This window comes from Pseudopipra pipra, chromosome 9 (assembly GCF_036250125.1).
Source record: "Pseudopipra pipra isolate bDixPip1 chromosome 9, bDixPip1.hap1, whole genome shotgun sequence".
NCBI lineage: Eukaryota > Metazoa > Chordata > Aves > Passeriformes > Pipridae > Pseudopipra > Pseudopipra pipra.
The window spans coordinates 10,152,917-10,173,773 of NC_087557.1; the positions used below are offsets into that span (position 1 = coordinate 10,152,917).

Genomic DNA, 20,857 nt, shown 5'->3' on the forward strand with positions numbered 1-20,857 from the left:
ATACGGAATTAGACATATGACTTAACATACCAGAACTATAAAATACTCAAGAGTTTTGATATTGTTTCCCTATATTGAATTTTCAGTGTGATAATAATCTTCTTTATTTTTCTCAATTTCATACATAATGCTGCTTCGGAGGAAAATAGTGTTCCTGTGTTATTTATCTGTGGACAAAGCTGGCAGACTTAATTAGTACTACAACTAACTATGTAAAGACTGTCTTCTGCCATTAATTTTATTCCAGCTTGGGTCTTTAAAGAGCAGATCCAGATTTACATCCCTTGTTTTACGTCACAGCGTCTTGTGCCTGAGCTCGCATTTAGCGAAGGTAAGTCCTCCTCTATGTCTGTCTGGGACTGGAGGCGATTCGAAAGAAACGAAAAATCCCTCTACCGGAGGAGAGGGGCGGGGATGGAGCTGGGGGGAGTTGCTGGGGCTCCCTCGGTGCCGCGGGGTTGGGCGGGCGCGGGGCGGGCCCTGAGCGCGAGCCGGCGCTTGAGGGCCGGGGCGGCGCCTCCGCGGCCGCTGCTCCGCGGCCGTTCCCGGGGCGGGGCGGCTCCCCCGGGCCGGGGGAGCTGCAGGGCCGGGAGGAGCCGAGAGGAGCGCGGCTGTGGGGCGGCCCCGGGCCGGGTAAACACACCGAGATTCCTGCGGCCCTTCAGGTACGGCGGGCGGGGCGGGCCCGGGGCCTGCGCCGTGTTCGGGCCCGGGCGAGGCGCGGGAGGGCCGCTCGTCTCGGCGGAGCGCGGTGTCGCTGCCGAGATACAGGCGGCCGGGGCGGGGGAGGAGCGGCCGTGGCTCCGCTCTGTGGCCCTGTCCGCGCCTACAGCGCCGGCCTGTGCGGGGCCGGGCGGAGCCGCCCCGAGGGCACCAGGCCGTGCGTCCCGTCCGGTCAGAGCGCCGGGGTGCCCTGCAGGGCTGGCCAGCCTTGATTGTTGTACCGCGTGACGGGCGTACTGACCCTTTGTGGAAAAATAATGTGAAGGGTCAGCGAGCAGGAGTGCGTGCGGTGGCAGTAATTCCCTGGGGACGAGCTGTTCTGCACCCTTAGGAGCGGGACCGCTGGGGGAGCGCGGTGTATCGCCCTCAGAGAGGCCGGGGACAAGGGATGGCGCGGCACGGAGGTGGCGTGGCCATGCTCCGTTTTAAACAATGCCGCCAACGGGAACTAAGCCAGAGGAATGATCTAAAAAGTGACCGACCAAAAGCTGAACTTTGTTCTGTTAACTCGAAAATACGTGTCGCTTTTCACATCCCCACGTGGGCTAATGAAGTAGAACCTGTACATGCTTTACATGTGTGACTAAAGTCACTCAAACCACCTAAACGTGAAATGACATCAACTGAAACGCTACCTTTCCCCTCCCTCAAAGAAAACAGTATAAATATAGGTTACGAGGGATGGGAGGTCAGGGGAGACTTCACCTTTGTACCCTGGGACTGTCGACGGTCTGTGCTTATCTCTTCCCTGTAGGATGCCTGTTGGGTAAGGCTCGAACACTCGGCCGTAGCAAGTGCTTCCTCGGGAAATTCAGAGGGCCAGCTTGTGTTTGTGATCGTGCTTTAAGCCATAGATAGTCAGCTCCCAATGTTATGTATTTGCTGTCATCTGTATTATTCATATTTTTGTGTTTGTGCACTCCTGCAGACACTATGTAGCACCAGCAATCCAAGAGCCTGTGTTTCTTTTGCTTACCAAATAACACTGTTTGCACCTAAGAGTTATTGCATGAGACTGGGCTTGTGATCTGGCCATGAATCCTGGAGGAGATCTGCACAGGTTTATTGTATTTAGCAATCCTGAACTCCATGTTACACCTGCTGATATCTGTGGTCAGTTATATTGATCTGGTTATGTAGTACAGTTTAATTGATGCATATTATTGCTGGCAATTTCCTTGGGGGGGGGGGAAGAGGGAAGCGAAGTTTAACCTGTTTAACAGAAAACTGAGTTTTTAAGCAGCACCAGAGAATACTTCTTTCATGTAAGATTGTTGCATGTTACACCCTGACCTAAATATGTGGATTTCTTGTTACATTCAGTGATACAGGATGCTGTTCCCTCTGGTGTTGTGTGCAGTTATGCTGGTAGGGAGCGGTAAAGTTCAAGAAGATGAATGGATTGACCCCACGGATATGCTCAATTATGATGCAGCATCAGGAACAATGAGAAGACCTTACAAGGTAGAGAAAGAAAGGGTGTATGAATACATCTCTCCCAAACAGTCCTTCAGCCACATGCTGTTGAAAGATTGCTCTTAAATGGTGACATTAGATAATGTCAGAATTATGATATTTTTAAGGTCTTACTATGTTGTATCTGAATCCATTCACAGAAAAGTCTTTTGTGTTCATAGTTAAAATTGCAAGGGAAAAATAGCGATCTATGTTATTGTAGTTAGCTCAGGACCTTTTCCTGTTAAGTTTCTGTTGCACATTGATCCAGTCACAGCAACCAGGCTTTTTGTCTTTTTGCAGGTGGTGCTTGATTTATGCAGGTTGTGGCACCACAAGTTACTGCTCTGAGAAGTACTGGGTTCAGCAGCTCTTGCTAGTTTCTCAAGTATAGTATTAAATATCTTGAAAATCAAGTTCCTACCTGATAACAGTTGGGGGAGTTTATGGTTGCATTTTACTTTAATTAACCAGTTTCACAGCAGTATGGTAATAAAGCACATTTCTCGTGTGAGTGTGTTGTGAAAGTCACAATGTGTTTTGTAATGCTAGACATCAGTTTTCAGAAGCAAGGTCAGAATAGGGGTTGAGTGCTGTACTGTTAGTGATTTGTGAACATTTAGGAGAAGATGAAGTAGGAAAAAAACTGGTTTTAATATGGTGAATCATCTCAGTTGTCCTGCGTGAGGGATGGACTCTACATAGATGCATGTTGTTAATCAAATATGTATGTGCACACATGGCACTGTAAACTGGGGTTGGTTGCACGGGCGCCTTTGATTTTTGTCATTATTCAGCTTTCAAGTTTGAATGATACTATTTAACCACTTTAGAATGTAATTTTCTGAAGTTAAAAAATGCAGACTGCATTATTTCTCTCCACAGCATTCCTCTTCAACCTCCACCTGCCTCAAGTCCACCTGACAGTCATTAACATCCCTAAAATTCAGCACCAAACTTTGGAGTCTTTAAACTTGGAGCCCAACTGCTCCAGCTTTTATACAAAAACTAGTAGTTTTACTGTTGTCTCTTACAAAAATAGAACTTCTGATCTTAAAGGAGAAAAATGCCTGCTTTGAGTTAATCCATCTTTTCAGGATTTCTTTTCTGCTCTGCAGTGAGTTTTTAGGTAGGCAGGCTGTGGGGGCCGTCCGAGTCCTCAAGACCAAACTTGGTTTCAGCATGAGTCACTGATTTGTGCACTGTTGTGCTTCCTTTTGGAGACTTCCCTCAACGTCCACTCCTGGTTGTGTAGAAGCAGCACTGCTAAAACTGGGTCTGAGTAATTAACAGAAAGCATAGAGTGTTCTGGAGCAAAGAGGGAATGTGACAGGAGAGGCCTGCATCCCAGATCGGGGGATTGTGTTTACTTGCAGTCTGGCTGGCTGCGTGGCCAGCTGGGCTGGGAATTTGTCTGGCTGGAAGCTGCCCCTTTGCTTGCTGAGTCAGTTTTTAGCCAGTCCAGTTATCTAATCTGATGCTCTGTGTGGTTCACCAACACTCTAAGGAGGGGAAAGGGCGGGTGGGGGAGGACAGGCCTCACCTTTTGAAGGCAACAGGCATTTACATAAACTTAAAGCAATTGTCCATCTGGAGCCTAGAATAACAGCAGAGAGGCAGATGGAGTATCACTGGGAGAGTATTAGCAGAAAAGATCACTCAGATTTTAGCTTCTTTGCTCCTTTTAAAGGGATCTGACAATAGAAGTGTAACAGGGCACGTTTGATCAAATTATCAGATTCTAAAAATACATGTTTTTCTTCTGTTATTTTAGACAAACTATCATGACTCTGAGGATAAGACTGTGGATACAGTCAGTACTGAAAACTCACCAAGTTGTTCCAGGACAATAGATTCCCTGCAACAGAAGGTTTGTTACAGAACTCCAGAATATTTTCCAGTCTTTAACAGTTTGTGCTTTCTGACAGTGCTTTTTCTGGATAGTACAGAACAGGTGCATTGCTGGCATAATTTATGAGAGACTGTCCTTTATGTAGGGGAACCTCTTTATTCAGAGGAGAGACTGAAAGTGGTCTGAATTCAATTCCAAATTGTTGCTCTCCTTCCACGGTCTGTTTCCTAAAATATTTTATGTCACACCATGCTGCCAAAAGCCAAGGTTGTTTTCAGGTTATTCAGTACATGGAAAGCAGCATCTTCAGTAACTGCATATGCTTTTTATCTGGCATACTAATCACAGAATCATTACTAAACTAAAGAAATGTGCCCCTGTTGATCCTGAGTTTAATGTGTTAGTGTGGGGGGGTTTCTCCTATGAATGAGCTGGTTTGAGCAAAGTGAATAAGTGTCTTTTGCTTGATTGCAGATTGCAGAATGTGAGAAGAGGAATGCCAAGTCACAGGAAAGCCGTAGCTTTTATATTTTTAAGCGATACTTGAATAAAATTTTAAATGAAGCTGGAAAACTTGGCCTTGTAAGTATTTAAACAGTCATTTAAAAAAATTAATTAGAATTCATATTACTACTTTATATGGTTTTCACAGTTATCAAGTATTGCTTAATTATTCTGGTGTATTTTAAATTAAAATGAAGGGAACTGAATGGCACAGGAGAAGGTAATAGCAGTGTGTGCATCCAGTACTGCTCAGGAGACACAGTTGCCATTTGATATGTAAAGCATCCAGAGGAAGGCTGTGTGAATCCAGTGTATCTAAATATCTGTTGCTGGGATGCAGCTACAGGAATACCTTGTTCAGTTCACATTAATGGTTGTTCAGCTGGAGTGGCTGCATGGTACTTACTTACTTGTTGGGTGGGCTCTTTATTATATTGTCTTTGGAGATTTTTTTTTCTATTCAGAGGTAGAAGAATTAATTTTTAGTAATAAGCAAAATTAATATTTAATAAAGAACATTATATTTAGCAATGTGAAATTTCTTATTTCAGTATTTAATAGCTTTTGTTTCTATTATCCAGCTGTGATCGGGGCACACATAGCATGTATATCATTATTATTGTTAGTGAGCCATGGTTTTAAAGTTTTAAGAACAGGTGAGATAATTAACTTCATTTCTATTAGTTTATTGCTGTAGAATTGAAGGAGTACAAACCAGTTGAACTCGAGTATATAGTTTAGAAGAATGAACAAAAAGGACACAGAATCATAGTTTTGTCCCATATTTTCATCCTGCAGTCTGCTTCAGAAAGGTTCTGGTACAGCATGAAGGGTATATAATCAGGTTTTTGCCTAGGGATGCACTTCTATTTCCAAATAAGCAGCTTTTAACGTTATTTTGCTTTGCTTTTAATTCAGCCTGACGAAAACGTGGGCCAAGTCCACTACGACGCCGAGATCATCCTTACAAAACAGACATATCTGGAGATCCTCAGGTTTCTCAATGAGGAAAGCTGGCAGCCAGGTGCCATGGATGATGCACTTAGTGATATTTTGATCAATTTTAAGCACCATGATTATCAAGCTTGGCACTGGAGATTTGAGGACACTTTTGGAATTGACCTATATAATTTGTTTTTGGTAAGAGAATAAAGGGGGGTGGTTGTTTTTGATTGCAGTTTTCTCCAGTTTCTCTGGGGAAGTCTAGTCAGTGAATATATATATATATTATAACCATCTTAACTCCACATGGAAAGCAGTTCTTTCCATCCTACTTCAGTGAGTCATGGTTTTTTTCATGGTTGCTGAAGGAAGAGGGGATGTATTCATTTTAAGTAAGAATTCAAGGTTTTTATTCCTATGGTCATCTTTTCTTACTGTAGCTTTGTGGGGTTTTTTTCTGTTATGCTTTTTTTTCTCTTCTTTTTGTCTTATATCTGTGCTGCCTGACTCATTAGGCTCTAGCACTTTCTTATCACTAGAACTGACATTTCATGCATTACAGATTTTCTGGGTTTCTCTCTTGTTCAAGTAGATGCTGAAGTTGTTGGCTTCTGCAGGAGTTGGAATATATTTACACTGAAACAAGTATATATTTGAACTCTTACAGGCTCTTGCAAATTTTATGGAACAAATTGTGGAGTGTTGGAGAGGAGAGCGTGACTATGGAATTATAAAGTGCTAAGCTGAGGATCTCTGATAAGCTGAAGCTCTCTGAACAAAGCTTTACAATTCAGAATATGCTGATGTTTTATAGTGACATAATCTTGAAAGGAGCCTGTCTAGATTTGAGGGGTCCATGGAAGCCAAATCACAAAAGCAAGCTGTCTGTTGGTAGCAAAACCTCACTGTTAGGGGTCCTCAGATGGTGGAGACTGTGAAGTGCTTCTCTGAGGTCTTGCTGCTGTTACACAAACTGTAACTTTGTCTCTTAACCAAAGTGCAGGAGTTGGCAGCAGTTGTTCTGTGGTTCATACCAGGCACATACTACTCAAGCAGTGACTGACACCAATTTTATAATTTAAAAGTGTGGTAGGTAACGTGATAAACATCATAAGGAAGAAATAACTCAGTATCACAAGAAAGAAATGAGCAGCTGCAGTGTAAGGCTGTGATAGGAATGACTAGTAATGCCATGAAACTTCTGCCTTGTGCTGCACAGATGTGCGGTGAAAACAAGGAAAAACTGTAAATGACACTAGAAAAAACAAAAGTTGGAAGTTTCTTCATGTGTACTGGCAGTAAGCTTGGAAAATGCCAAATCTGGATCATAATTTTTTCCTCTTTTCTTTTTCAGCTACTCTTGTGCTTAGTGTGCATTGTAACTGTAATAGCTACAGAGCTCTGGACACGTATTCTTTGGTTTGTTCAGCTAAAACGTCTTTTGCTAATAAGTTTTTTCATCAGTTTTGCATGGAATTGGCTTTACTTGTATAAGGTAAGGTCTATAATCTTCTTGTCTTTTAGGCTTAAAATTTTAGAGTTATGAGGAAGTTAAGGTTATTTAGTTCCCTTAGGTAGTTTACATAAAGCTTTTAATTAACCACAAAATAAATAAAGGGATTAACATTTTGTTTTGCATGCTGATGGGTGTGTTAGGCTTAAAGAACAAAAGAAATTCTGAGAACTTTATCCTACAGTAGAGGTGCCCAAAATTCATAGAGTACTAGAATAGAACTCTGATTTCACTGTGTGACCTTTGACTAAAGCAGCTTGGTAGAAAAGTTATATGAAAATATATTGTGAGGAGTTTTTTCTTTTTGAAGATTCCCTGTGTTTGAATTGCCAAAGGACTAAACTCCAATATTCAAAGATACAAGTTCAAGGCAAAAGTCTCAGATTCCATTTGGAGGATAACTCAGAGGTAGCCATCATGATGGGTTTTGTCCACTCCCAGGAGGTGCTTGGAGTTGAACTCCATTAAATTGTTAGCAAACTTCTCTTAATATATATTTACATGGGGAGTTACCATTACAGGGGGGTGTAATGGGGAAATTATAATTGACATGGGGGATTATCCCAAGCTGGCTAAGAGCAAACAGGGACAGCTGAGGTGCAGCACTGCATGGATGCAGGTTCTCTTTGTTTCACAAGTCATTGTGTTTCCCTCAGTTGGCCTTTGCACAGCATCAAGCAGAAATTGCGAAAATGGGGCACTTTGATAACATCTGTGCAGAGAAGTTGGACTGGCGAGAAAGTCTTTTTGGTAAGTACTTGTTTCGTTATTTTGTAATAGTATTTAAGATCACAAAATAATAGTATCCAAGGATAGTCACATATCTTCATGAGTAGTACACTGAATTTTCCTCAATACATGATTCTGTGGTTTTACCATTTTTCCATTCCATTAGACTTTTCTAGGCCTTTGGAGGAGAGCTGATCACAAAACTGTACTTGGAGCATGTCACGGTGTTCCTTCTTTTTCTTTTAACTTACCCATGATTATTTCCCCAGCTCCCCTCCCCAGAACCATCCAGCCATTTACCAAAGACAGGTGGGCAGAGCTCATGAAAAGGGTTGTTTTCTTTCCATCTGCCAGGCCTGTGAGTACAATGGACTTGAGGAATTAGATCTGTAGCTGTTTTACTCGAGTGTTACTATTTTACAGAGAAAGCTGATTTTTTTTTTTTATTAGCTGTAATTAGTATCCAGTGCTATAGCTGGTAGATGACTGGTGGCAACTCTTAAGGACTGCTTGTTATGGTCTTCCCTTTGTAATTTATTGACTTTGATTATTCTGTTTATGAAAAATTTCGATGATTCATGTTCTGACTGCAGTAATACCAAACTACAGAAACACTGATGTTGTAAATGACTTGTTTATAATGTAAAAGTTTCCTTAAGAAGTGAGACTTTCTGCCTGTAAATAAAATAGACCCTTGAAATCTAGCAAGCAAAACAGAGAATTTTAATCTCATCTGCAGACTGACAGATGAATAATAACACTGGGAATGGCACTGTTTCAGTAGCTGTGCACACACTGTGCTAGATAATTGTTCTCACAGATGAGACTCTTTCCCCTGAGGCTTCTAGGGAATAAGTTCATCAAATAAAGAGAACTTTCTTGACTCTGCATGTGAGAACTTCAGGTTCTTTTTTCTTTCTAGCCTTCCCTCTCCTTCCTCCATCACTATGACTGGATAAACTACACTGCCGAGCTGATCTCAGAATTGTAAAAATAAATCTGAGCTTTGAACCGTATCTAGAAGAGCTCTCTTACATCTGTAATTGAAATGCTACTTTCTCTACTACTGCTGTGTCATAGAATGTATTTTTAAGAAGTTGTAAAACTATGTCTCTGCTTTGACAGAATGGCTTAGAAGCACATGGACGTTACAGGACGATCCCTGTCAGAAGTATTATGAAACTCTACTTGTAAATCCTATTTTGCTGGTTCCACCAACAAAGGTACATGCCAAGTCCAAAGGGACTGTTCATGTTGATGTTTGTTGTTTGTGTGACAACACTGTTTTTCTATTTGTATTTTTCCAGGCCTTGGCAATTACTTTCACCAACTTTGTAACTGAGCCTTTGAAGCATGTAGGGCAAGGTATTGGTGAATTCATCAAGGCACTAATGAAGGAGATTCCATTCGTTCTGCAGGTTCCAGTACTAATTATGATGGCTCTGGCTGTCCTGGTTTGTATACATTTATCTTATGTTTAAGAGCTCAGTTTTATTTTTTATATATTATTTTAATTTATATTTATTATCTATTATTTATTTGTTATTTTTACTTAACACAGATGAAATTACTTCTACAAGGCAATTTTTTCTTGACCAAGGCTTCACAGTACAGGTGGTTTAGCAATTAAAATAGCCAAGTTTGTATTCAAAACACAACTCCCCCCCTCTCCCCAAGTGGGATAAAATGGCATTAAACTGCTTAAAATCTAAGACTCTATGACAGTTTATTGCAGCTTAGTTCCCATTTCTTCTTTGTGTCATTACACAGAGATGCATATAATTGGCATTTTGTACACAAAAGCATTGAGTTAAAACCTTCAACAACTTCAGTGTAGCACCAACAATGAACTGCACCGAATGTGGCAGTTCCTGCAGTGTGGTCAGACTGTAGAAAGCTTGAATTTTACTGCAGCCCTTCTGATCACCTGAGCTTTTCATTCAGGGTCTTGTAGATGCCTGACTTTGATATCTATGTGAGAACCACAGGCTGCAAGTATGTGGTGTTTTGTTCAGCTTGGTTTTTTCCCTCCCCCAGGCTTTTTGCTATGGTGCAGGATCATCGGTGTCTGCGTTAAGATACTTAACATCTTCTCAGAAGAAAAGTCTTCCTCCACCTGATAGTCAACAGGAGCAAATAGGCTTTGGGCAGTACGATGGGAGGCAATCAGAGGACTATTACTTGCAGAAGCACCCGTATGTGTACAGAGGACACCAGGACAGAGGAGATGGCTCTGCGAGACCTCCCCTCACTGTGAGAGCAGCAAATGGCAGCAGGAACCCCGACACGGCACAGACCAGCGATGAGCCGGACACACACGTACAAGAGTCTCACAAACCAGAACCTAATGTTAGTCCTGGTGCTCTTTGAGCTGGGATTAAATTGGATAGATTTCAATGTCACCTGATAAACACGCTTAAACAACAAGCTTAACCCAGATCCTGGGGAGAGAGGAGTTAAGGAAGTACATGTTTCCTGATAGAACAGTTTGGTAGAGCTGTCTTGGACATGTTTCTTTCTGGAAAAATACTTTGCAATGGCTAATTGGCAGGAAACTACTGAATTAAAACTCTTTAAGACTTCAGTTTTGAGAGATCAGTACTTATGTCAGCCTGGGCATTCATGATTACCCCCAGGAGAAAGGGGGAGGGAAGTGCTGACTTTTTTGTAAACTAGAGAAAACTCAAAACAGATTTATACCCTACATTGTGTATATTTACATGCACTGTTACCCCAGGGGAAAAAATTATACTACTCATGCTTTGGGTGAGCTCTACCCCTTGAGCTGAGGTGCCCTTGAAGCCATAGATGCTGTGACTTTAGATAGCTTAATTAATAATTATTATTAATTTTTTTACAGAATAGGTTGTACACTGAGTCTGAAGTTCATAGACAAGAAATTCTCAAAGCTGAAAACCATACTGAGGAACCTGCAGTTGAGCAGCAGAAACAGGAGACAGGCAAAGCAGAGCGAGAGGCTGGAGAAAACTGTGATCCCAATAAAAACCTAGAAGGGAAAAGCTCTGCGATGGAGCAACGTGAAGAGAAGGAAAAGAGCATTTTACGCGACTCCCAGGAAGGAGACTAAGGAAGGCTCGAGCTCTGCTGTAAGTGTTGTCTAATCTTTGGTTGTCATGTACTTGCTAATTCTGCTCTGGTTCTCCAGTGTCAGAAAGAGAACATCAGTAAGGTGTAAGGTGGGGTTGTAAAATCTGGGAGAGTTACAGGTACTGTGTCTGGAATTTGAAATAAATGTGTTAAGATAATAATATACGTTTAAGTGGCCAAGAAAACAGGCTTATGGGGTGTTGCTACTTGTTGGAAATCAAGTTTGTGTAGTAAGTTTTGGGTAAAATTAGATTCTCAGTGGGGAAGCACTGATACTCTGATGTAGCAAACACAAGCCTAGCCAGGTAACTGTCCAGCAGCCTCAAGGAAGTTACTGATATTCCTGTAATTCACATAACACTAATTACAGCTCAGATGGAGATCTCGGGTCTGTCTTTGGGTTTACAGTCTGTAAAACCAGTTGGCTGTTTGTCGGCTCAGTTTTAGGACAGCCAACTGATTTTCTCCTAGTTTAATGATTTGCAGAGTGAGAAGCTGATGTGTCAGATGAGTTTTAGGGCAATTCAAAGCTGAACAGGGAATAGGAAGCAGAGTAAAAGCATCAAAGCTCAGGATGATAAACTGATTGGTGATTTTTTTTTTGAAGAACATTCTGACGTTACTCCTTACAAGCAGAGGGAGGAGTTTTAGTTTCAGTAGGATTCAGATTTCAGTGCCTAAAAAAAGCTGCAAGAGAATATTTATAAATCTTTCAGTAATTGTAAAATAGTTTGAATTATGTGTCTGTTTATTCTTACATTGTCATTTCCCTCTGAAGCTAAAATTAACTGTAGGTTCTTCTCTAGGGGTATAATACTTCAATAAAAACAGGACATCATTTATAAATACCCACCTTTGCTGTTAAAATCAGTGGCTTCTAACTGAAGGTACCTACAGTTAAACCACGCACAGCCCTCAGGGTTCCCCAGAACTGCCTCGGGACTGGGATCTACTGCAGGGAAAATGAAGTTACAGTGGCTGTTCCCCAGAACTACCCCAGCATAGCACATCGTTAGCAAGAACAGAAGGAGTTGAGGTCAGGTAATAAGCAGCCTATGAGCATTTACAGCATGTGACACTTGAAATTCAGGTACTGCAGGAACTACACTGTGTCCCTGGGAGTTCGTGCCAAGTGCCCACCACCCCTGTGATTCTCTGGTGCATGGACTTGTACCACACCATCTGTAGAGCAGCATAAGCAGCTGTTACTTGGAAAGAAGTACTTCTAAAAACTTCTCCTGATTGTAAAACTGTGCTGAGTTAATGTAAGAACCACTTCACTAAGTATTACCAAAAAAACCCATCATGTTTTGAAAAAACTTATTTTTTATTAAACAGAACTAAAACCAGGGTTTAATTTTTTTAATAGAAATGATTGTTTCTTCCAAACTGTGTTTCTGCAAAGACAGACTAACTACCAAAGCTATTTCTCAATTTTTTTTATTTTTTAAAAAAAGTATAAAAGAAAACAGGACCTTTTTTTCAAGAGGTACAAAGCGGGGGGGGGGAAATCAAGTTTTCTTTAAAAACAACATAAAAATTTAGGTCTTATACTAGATTGAGACAGTAGTAGAATCCACACATGAGCACTGATAACCTTGACAGAGAAAAAATTAATGTTGATAGACTAGAGACAGTTAAGAGGGAGAGACAGTAATGGTATCTCAGACTGCTATAAAAGCAGCTGCCAACTGCATGAGCAGGGGCAACTCTATAACTACCAGTCACACGTGTGATGCTGCTGCTATTTCTATGGAAAATCATTAGAAAGGAGACAAAACTACTCATTGCAGTCATCTTTAAAAAGGCAAACAAAAATGATACCTAAGATGCTGCTGTACAGTACATTCCTGTGTGTGCGTCTTCAGCTAGAATTTGGTCCCTTTATAGCTGGGGGTAAATGGACTCTCTGTTCATCCATTCTCTTAGCTTGTGATCGTAAAATGAGGCTGAAAAAATCCTCATCTGGTACAGTGGATCCTTTTGCAGATGCTGGAGGAGCACATCTTTGATCATCCAGTCTGGAACCCTACAGACAGACCAAGAGACAGAGCTGCATATTTACAGGGACAGATATAATAAATGAACAATATAAGTGAAAAAACTCATAAAAACTTTTGTTTTTAGATTTAGAGCTATTATATGGATTTAATTTTAAGTTTCGTTTCAAGCTAAACTGGTCAAATGAAGTTACTAAGAATGCAAGTTAAGCTAAAATGTCCGTATGTATCTGAAAATACTCCCCAACTGTCCTATTGCAGAATGAGATTTAAGTGTCCTTTGTCCAGAAGAAGAATTTTAGCACTACTATGCGGTATTTGTAGTCTCATATACAGAAAATATAGTTGTCTTCCTTTCCTTATACAGGGAGTAAAAAATGGCCCCACAGATTTGGAAAGGCAATACTGAAATACACCTCCACACTGTAAGGGCAGGAACAGTTCAGTGACAGAGTTACAGAGCATGGGATGGTTTCTGTGCTCCTTTCACACAACTGCCCTCCTGGCCAGCTCCTACAGGCTCCAGGTCAGGCTGCAACAGCTACGGCAGCTCCTGTGCCTGAGCTGGGAATTAGCATTCTCTGTCAGTGTAGGAAAAGCTTTCAGTGCTGGATGGACCTTCAGACAAAAAGTCTCAAAGGACAGCAACCCTTTTGTTGCTGTTTAAACAGAAGCTAGTGCTTCTGTTTAAAGCACTAGCCTCCATAATGATGAGAGGGGATTAAATGTTTTTCCATGCCTTAAAGAGACAAAATATATCATACTAATTTCTAGGTTCTTTGCTTGACTCAAAGGAGTAAACAGATAAGCTGCTAAAACAGAACATGATATTTTATCAGGTTGAAATTCAATTCCAGGTGCTTCTTTTCACCCCAGCTAACATACTTACCTTTGGAGAACTCAGTATCTGAATTGTGTATTTTGAGATGCTTATCAACTCATTTAATTAAATTCTTTTTGGTCTAATTGGTATATATACCATGCTCTAATTGACAATCAGCCATCTCACCTGCATATTGCTATGAACTATCATTTACACTAAACATAATGGGAATGATGACCAAAACTTGGAATACTAAATCCTTTAATTTCATTTCATAGGATTCCTGGTATATCAGGTGCCTTACACTTAAAAATCATTTTAATATTCATTTTAAGAGCCTCAGTTGTTTTCCTTCACTTTTTAAGGATTTTTTCTAGAAATAGTTACCATAATATACATTTTTGTTACTTGACATAGTTACCATGGTATATATACCAAATTTACACTTACTAGACACTGGATAATTTAAAAAAAAAAAAATCAAAACAAGAAACAGAAATTGTAAAAGAACCCAAAGCTTGGGGAAAAAATCCTAATATTTTGTTATATTCTTCCTTATCTGCCAAATCAGTATGTATCTTAAATCACATGGTAACCAAGCAACTCAATAGCAGGAGGCACAAATCACATCCCCAGAGACTCAGAAGCTGAAGAACTTTTGTTAAGCACTGACCTGGCATTTTATCAATATATCAAAGAAGTCATCATCCAGCTCCCTGCTGTTGCTGGCCATGAGGTGCCCCAGCACGGCCTGGCTGTCGCGCTGGGGGAGGCGCAGCCCGGGCAGGTTGTTCAAACTGGCGCGCTGGTCGTCCAGCCGGCGGCTCTGCGAGCTCGCCAGGAGGTCCAGAAACTCATCTGTGTGTGGGGACACCACAGAAGTGGAAAAGGCTGGGGAGCAGGAAGAAAACAAGTTAGCCCAGAAATAACTGTAACATTTCTGAAAAAATTTCTGTAGTGAGTCGTGCACGCAAATACATTTTGAAAATGGCATTTGGCAGAAACTCAAGTCAGATACGGATTTTACTTCAAAAAAAAAATTACATTTTCGCATTGTTTTAGGTGGAGTAGAGGATTTTGCCACTGAAGCAGCTGGGAGTCTGTTCTTCTCCTGGAAGTAGCACCTCTGGTCGTCCATTCTGTTGCTCTGGAATCGACTGAGCAGATCAAAGAACCCTTCATCTGCCATTGTCTCTCGACTGCTTTTCTGAAAAGGAGAAAAGATTTAGGGGTATTTGGAACTTAAGAGTATCTAAAGCTGGGACAACTGCATCAGAGTTTAGTCCAGTCCTGTTTCATATTTGCGTATCTGATATCTATTAAAATCAATTTTTTTAGTCATCCCTTTCTATACACAGAGATTTATCATAAGAGGAGATATAAGAATATGGCAGCATTTTTGTAAGGTATAATATATTAGAAACATTTCATTCTCTCACGTGGAAAGAAGCAGTGCTTGGATCATGGTACAGCTGGAGTTATTCCTCCTCAGCCATTAATCCACTGAAAAAAACCCAAATGCCCATGACAGAAGAAAAGCAACAAGAACAGCAATGAACAGTTTCCATTGTCTCCTCAGGTTTATGATCAAATGCCTTTTATTTTTAACTGAGTTCTGTCAAGAGTGCAATAATCTAAAATGTCCAAAATATCTCCCACTGCTAGATTTTGTTAAGTTTAGAGAAGCAGTGTCTAGAAGAGACTTAGAAATAAAATACGTGGGTAAGCTGAGCTCTAACATTAGAAAATCCATGAGGAATACAATGGTTTCAGTGTTAGGAAAAGCTTAAAGCTGGCACCACCCATGAGACAGCTGTAGAATGGAAGGTTCTGCATGTTTTACAGAGCCACAGTGTTTAAATGAAGTTAAAGTGAAATGGACAGTTGCAGGAATGTGTTTTCCATAATTCTGATCAGACAAAGATGAGTGAAGGCGATGATCTCCACAGCTCACCAGACCTACCCTCTGGGAGTTGGGAAGTCGATGATCAATAGAATTACTGGCATCCTGCAAAACTTTGGAAGTGGTGCTGGTTTTGTACTTTTTGCCTTTTAGTCGATTTACAAAATGCAGTTTTGCTGAAGGTTTGGCAACCAGTGGTTTCTGTTTAGCAAGAATCTCACTGTTCCAGTTCTGAACCTAAGAAAACAAGAGTCATGAAATTAAGCCTTGAGATTTTAATTACCTCTTACTTGCTGCTGCTTCTCCTTCCCAAAATGAAGCAGCTTTATTTTGTTCATCCAACCACAAGGATGTTAAAAGTTTGGGTTTGGTTCTGTTACTTGACCTGGGATTAGTGAGCTGTTGTTGGCTGGAGCAGGTTAGTGCTGTTACTGATTAGGCTGAGAACTGTTGTGTGACACCTGATGGATTAAAATGTGATCAAATAGTGTATTTAATTAAACACACTGAAGTTGTCCTTGCTGACTGCAGTGCAGGAAAAACAGTTATAATGTAAATGCTGAACTGCAGACACAGCTGGTATTTCCCACCTAACATTCTTAAAACTGGAAAGAAAAGAATTAAAAGCCCCCATATTACAAAGTGTCAGAGCAAAAAAACCCTTATACCAACCCAGATACTCAACAAGCCTTCCTTGAAGTCCTTCATATACACAAACTTCTCAGTAAAGACTGAAGAGGGAAAATAATGCCAGCACAAGAGCAAACAGGAATGACCATCGTGTTTCACTAAACATCAGAATGCATAGCTTTGTCAACCTGTCAGATTTTCCCTAAAATATCTTCTAAAATAAATAGAATTATCCACAAAATAGCTTTATCCACAACTGACAGACTTATAACTGAGTAAAAACAAAACAAAACCTTTTCTTTCCTGATTCAACATCACAAAGCATGAACACAGTCACAAATCTTCCAGCAACTGTGCCTACTGGATTGCCTTTTCAAGGCTTCCTGAGCACCCACACACAGACTGTGACTCCAAGAAGATGGCATCCTGTCCACTGAAACCCTAGTGCTCCTGGTGTGCATTGCTGTAGATACCAAGGATTTCCATGGAAGAATCTACTCAATAAGTACGTTGAAAAAAAGTCCTTTATAAAGTGCTAAACTGCAATAGTAGATTAAAGCCAAAAATCTACAGTAAACAGTCTTTCTAAACTGGTACCCAAAGCAGGTCTTGAGCGTTAGCGCTGACTTCAGCTGTACCCACTGTCCATGTGCTTTGAGATTTTATTGCCTGTTTGATCAACATGATGACAGGCTTTGCCTCACTTGAAGAGAGGGGAATTAGATGTCCCAGTGTGGAGGGAAAAATATCAATTTCAGTGTGCCACTGGAGTCATTCATGTAGAACTGCCAGCCCACTACTGAAAGGCAGATAGAACTGAAGGAAAACTCTCATAGAGTGACACAAGGATTTTAATCAGGAACTCCTGTCTCTAAGAGATTTCTCTAAGCCTGGGGGGGAAGTTGCTTTGCTTATCAGTGACTCAGGTGCAGCATTTCTGCAATAGCACCCTGACTCAAGATGGATATTGAAGCTCCTGATGGCTTGCAAGTTGATTGAAATCCCAAAAGGAAAAAACCCATATATTTTAAGTGCCTATAAAATGACTGTAGCCAAAGAAAAAATGTTCAGAACAGCTGAACTAAAGCTTAGAAATTTTACTCTGAATCACTCATGCTGCAACCTCAAACCATCTCTATAAAGATATGAAAAGGAATTCCTTTGATGCACCTACAGGACCTCATTCTTTCTTATTTGTGCAGTGAATAAAGCAAGCTTCCCACAAGCCATTACAGCCATTATCTGTGTCACACACTCCACATCCACACAACAAAACTATTATTTGTTAGTATGGTTAGACCTGCTGTTATGTAACTCCTAAGATCAACTAAATTAAAAGGGGAGGCACATGGCACATCAGCAAACCCTTAGAAATGTTTCACTGCAATCTCAGCAGCAGAACAGAAGCAAAGTGCCAACCTTTTCTGGGGTTAATTTCATAAGTTCCATGTTCTCCATGCTGTGACGGCGTCCTGCTCTCGGTCTGGTACCTTCAAGAGAGAATCAAGTTCATCTTTTTATCATCAAAATTTATGGTGATTTATCATCAAAGCTGTGGCTGTACTCATCTAAGGTCCAAGGCACAGCAATTCTGACTTCCAAAACAGTGCAGGTAAGTATATCAGCAAAGAATAACTAACCACTAGTAAAAGCAGCTTACAAAACCCACCCAAATCTAAGCTACCTAAGTTGCTTTCATAGGACATGAGAGAAGGACCATGGACCTTTGAAAAGAGGAACAGCAAATGGACTGGGTTCTGCTGTAACCCCAGTGTTGCTGAGATGGCAGGAAAAGACAGGATTTGACAGCAAATAGATACATCTCCCACATTAAAAAAGGGAGGGGAAGACACGGACACAATTAGAAACATCATCTGAAGAAACTAAGCAGTAACCAGTGATTCACAATGTAAATCCTCTAGAAAAGGAGGTGCTGAAGGGGTCCAATACTGCAAAAACAACTGTCTTTTGCTGGTGGGGGAGAAAACCAAGCAAAGCTGCACACCAGTGTGGTCAGTAAAGAACACAACACTCTTTCTGAATGCTTTGTTTGAAAGTATTGCAGAAAGAGGCACATACCATTGAAACTGTTTTCTACTACATGGCTTTCTGACATCATGGAGTTGTTTGTACTGTAGCTTAATCCAAGAACCATTTGAAGATCTGAGAGATTAAGTCTGGCAGTGAGTTCTCCACTTCTGTCTCCTACCTTCAAGCAAATAAAATAAGCAGTTATATTACCTTAAGAAGTACACACATGAAAGTGTAAAGCAATCCTTGTCCCCTAGATTTCTGACAGGAAAAGGCTGAAAAGGTTTTCCTGCTTGAATACTGAGAGAACCATCTTTTTTAATGAAGTACCTGACAACTCATAAAGCCTAAAATAATCTCTAATAGGCTACTCAACTTGGATTCCATGATGACATTATGAAAGGTGACACTAGAACTAAGCAAGCTGCAGTGAGATGGGGCTGAAATGATGTGGAATTAACTATCTCTGCCTTCAAAATGCATTCCATCACTCAAAATCAAATGCATGGATACACCTCCATAAAACCACTGTGTAAGTGAGAGCAAAAGCCAGCAGTCAACAGTGGGAGTATGCAAATCATACCTCTCTTGAAATCTCCAGGTGCCTTTCTGCAAAGTGGATAGCTTGGTCATGGTTTCCCAGAGCAGTATATGCGTTCCCTAAACTCCAGCACGCTCTTCCTTCACCAATTCTGAAAAGCACACACACGTTTTCAGTTACACCTTTACCCGCTGAACACCAGGGGTCAGGTTTGCACAGCACTGCCACAGTAAGATCACTGTGCCAAGAAAAAGGGAGGCTGTCATCAGAGACGGTTCCAACACCAACACATTAGGTACTGTATTTAAAGAATGTGTGATCTGGGTATTACCATAAATATGAACAAATCTAATCACAATTTTAAGCTCACAGCAAACAAGTCACTCAGTTTTGCAAGCATGGAACATTGTATAACCTACTTTGCTTGTCCTCAGATTTCATGCCTTATTATTCTTCCTATATTCTGCTTATTGAGAATATGTACATTGTAGAATATGTACATTTAAATAATGTAAAAACTTTTAGTTGTACCCAACATTATAAAAAAGGCCTTAGAAATCATGACTGTAATACAAACATTACTTGCTACTGTGTTATTTACCTTTCCCCACCTCCTCCCATATTATTAATTTGTGGACAAGCTGGAGACAGATTTTTATGAAAGTATGCAAAATTATTATAATGGAGTCATGAAAGAGAGATCTGCTTTTTCTTTCCTTAATTTACAGAGGCAGTGCTGACAGGAGAAGATGTAGAGACAGTCACTCATCAATTGGTCTTTCATCTCAGACTCATTAACTGCAATACCTTCATGAGGAACTTTGGTTTTCCATATGAAAACCAGAGCCCAGCACTGTAGGGAATTCACATTAATTCAGCTGTCACATACCGAGCAATGACAGCAGAGCTGGAGGTAACAGGATTTGCTGTAAGTGTCACACATACATGAAACAGTGTCTTAGGGCTTACTTATCATTTAATTCCTGAGCAATCACCAGGTGTTTCAGATGATAATCGATGGCTTTCTCGTAGTCCTGGAGCAGAGTGTACGTGTTCCCGAGGCTGTAGCAGGCCTGTGCTTCCACGGCTCTGTCCTTCAGCTGCCGAGCCAGCTGCAGTGTCCTCCTGGAAGAAAGGGTTAGTCACCTCAAAAATCACTGCAAGGAAAACCTTTCAAAAGTATCCCTGCACAACTAAAAATCAGTTATACAACTTAAACAAATTAGGAAACCTGGCTGGCAAATTATCGGCTAATAAATTACTTACTATATTGTAAACTCTTACACTCTTAGACTTGTAAACTCTTGCCTTGCCCTTCTGAAAGTATTTCCATCTATTTCATTCAAGGGCAGGCTGATCCCTCAAACAGCATCTTTTAATCTTAATTTATTGCTTCATTAATAATTTGTAGGAGTTTCCCTGACAGTATGCAAATTGACACAGTTTAGTACCAGTGTTACAATAACGACTTGCCCATCAGCCAAAGCAAGGCAGGGCTATACTCACCAAGCCAGCCTGGCCCTGCTGGGCAAGAAGAATTCAAGTGCTAAGATGAATCTGCTCAGTACTGAGGCTTTTTTCCCTTTCAAAAAGAACAGGTGAGCTCTGAGATCCAAGTAAGATGCTAATAACACCTGTACTGTATCTTTGCCAAGCTTTTACTTTCCCAAATACAGCAGCAACTCTTTAGTGGTGCAGAGGTCAAGAAAAAAGTCTGGATTAAGAATACAGACTCAAGATGTAAATTTGTGTTGCCATGCACCACCTCTCTCAGCTACTGAGCACACCCAAGCCAGCCACCCAACTCAGGGTAGAAAAGTTACTCAGATCCTTCCAGAACTCGCTAAGAGCCAAGACAGTAATGCCTGGTTCTAAAATAAATGGGAACAAATGCCTAGGAACAGAAAGATGTCTGTCTACAGTGCTGAGAGGAATCTATTTAGAGTAACAAAAGAGTTAAAAAACAACAAAAAAATACTAATCCCACACTTAAAAGAATCAGAATAGTTAAACAGCTAGGAAAAAATATTTTTGCCAAACAAATAGAAGTTTTATTCCTAAGTATATGTTCAAGATGGCTATTCTACAGTGAGCTACAGTACC

The 20,857-nt window shown here is 40.7% G+C and overlaps 2 protein-coding genes across 10 annotated transcripts in view; one reads left to right on the top strand and one right to left on the bottom strand.

Moving 5' to 3' along the window:
- Positions 1-536: 536 nt before the first annotated feature.
- On the top strand, positions 537-14,990 carry CLCC1 (chloride channel CLIC like 1). 3 transcript variants are annotated; one of them, XM_064664535.1, is made up of 12 exons: positions 537-665; positions 2,047-2,187; positions 3,953-4,048; positions 4,505-4,612; positions 5,453-5,674; positions 6,831-6,971; positions 7,646-7,739; positions 8,844-8,941; positions 9,026-9,172; positions 9,756-10,067; positions 10,579-10,825; positions 11,917-14,990. In XM_064664535.1, the coding sequence occupies exons 2-11, from the start codon at positions 2,056-2,058 to the stop codon at positions 10,804-10,806; spliced, it is 1,578 nt and encodes a 525-aa protein (XP_064520605.1). In that variant the 5' UTR covers positions 537-665; positions 2,047-2,055; the 3' UTR covers positions 10,807-10,825; positions 11,917-14,990. The 3 variants fall into 3 exon arrangements, with proteins under 3 accessions (XP_064520605.1, XP_064520604.1, XP_064520606.1); XM_064664534.1 differs by having other exon boundaries at positions 14,712-14,990; XM_064664536.1 differs by lacking the exon at positions 11,917-14,990 and having other exon boundaries at positions 10,584-10,686.
- Positions 8,843-20,857, bottom strand: part of GPSM2 (G protein signaling modulator 2) — a 30,384-nt gene continuing 18,369 nt past the window's right edge. For 5 of the 7 annotated variants that reach the window (XM_064664519.1, XM_064664521.1, XM_064664517.1 and 2 more), the window contains 8 exons: positions 19,724-19,879; positions 18,797-18,905; positions 18,262-18,391; positions 17,602-17,672; positions 15,613-15,789; positions 14,694-14,856; positions 14,323-14,540; positions 12,251-12,855 (listed from right to left, as the gene is read on the bottom strand). In XM_064664519.1, coding sequence (XP_064520589.1) covers positions 12,691-12,855; positions 14,323-14,540; positions 14,694-14,856; positions 15,613-15,789; positions 17,602-17,672; positions 18,262-18,391; positions 18,797-18,905; positions 19,724-19,879 — 1,189 coding nt within the window. In that variant the 3' untranslated portion in view covers positions 12,251-12,690. Of the gene's footprint in view, positions 11,514-12,250; positions 12,856-14,322; positions 14,541-14,693; positions 14,857-15,612; positions 15,790-17,601; positions 17,673-18,261; positions 18,392-18,796; positions 18,906-19,723; positions 19,880-20,857 lie in introns of those variants that run through there. The other 2 variants (XM_064664518.1, XM_064664522.1) reach the window with 2 other exon arrangements.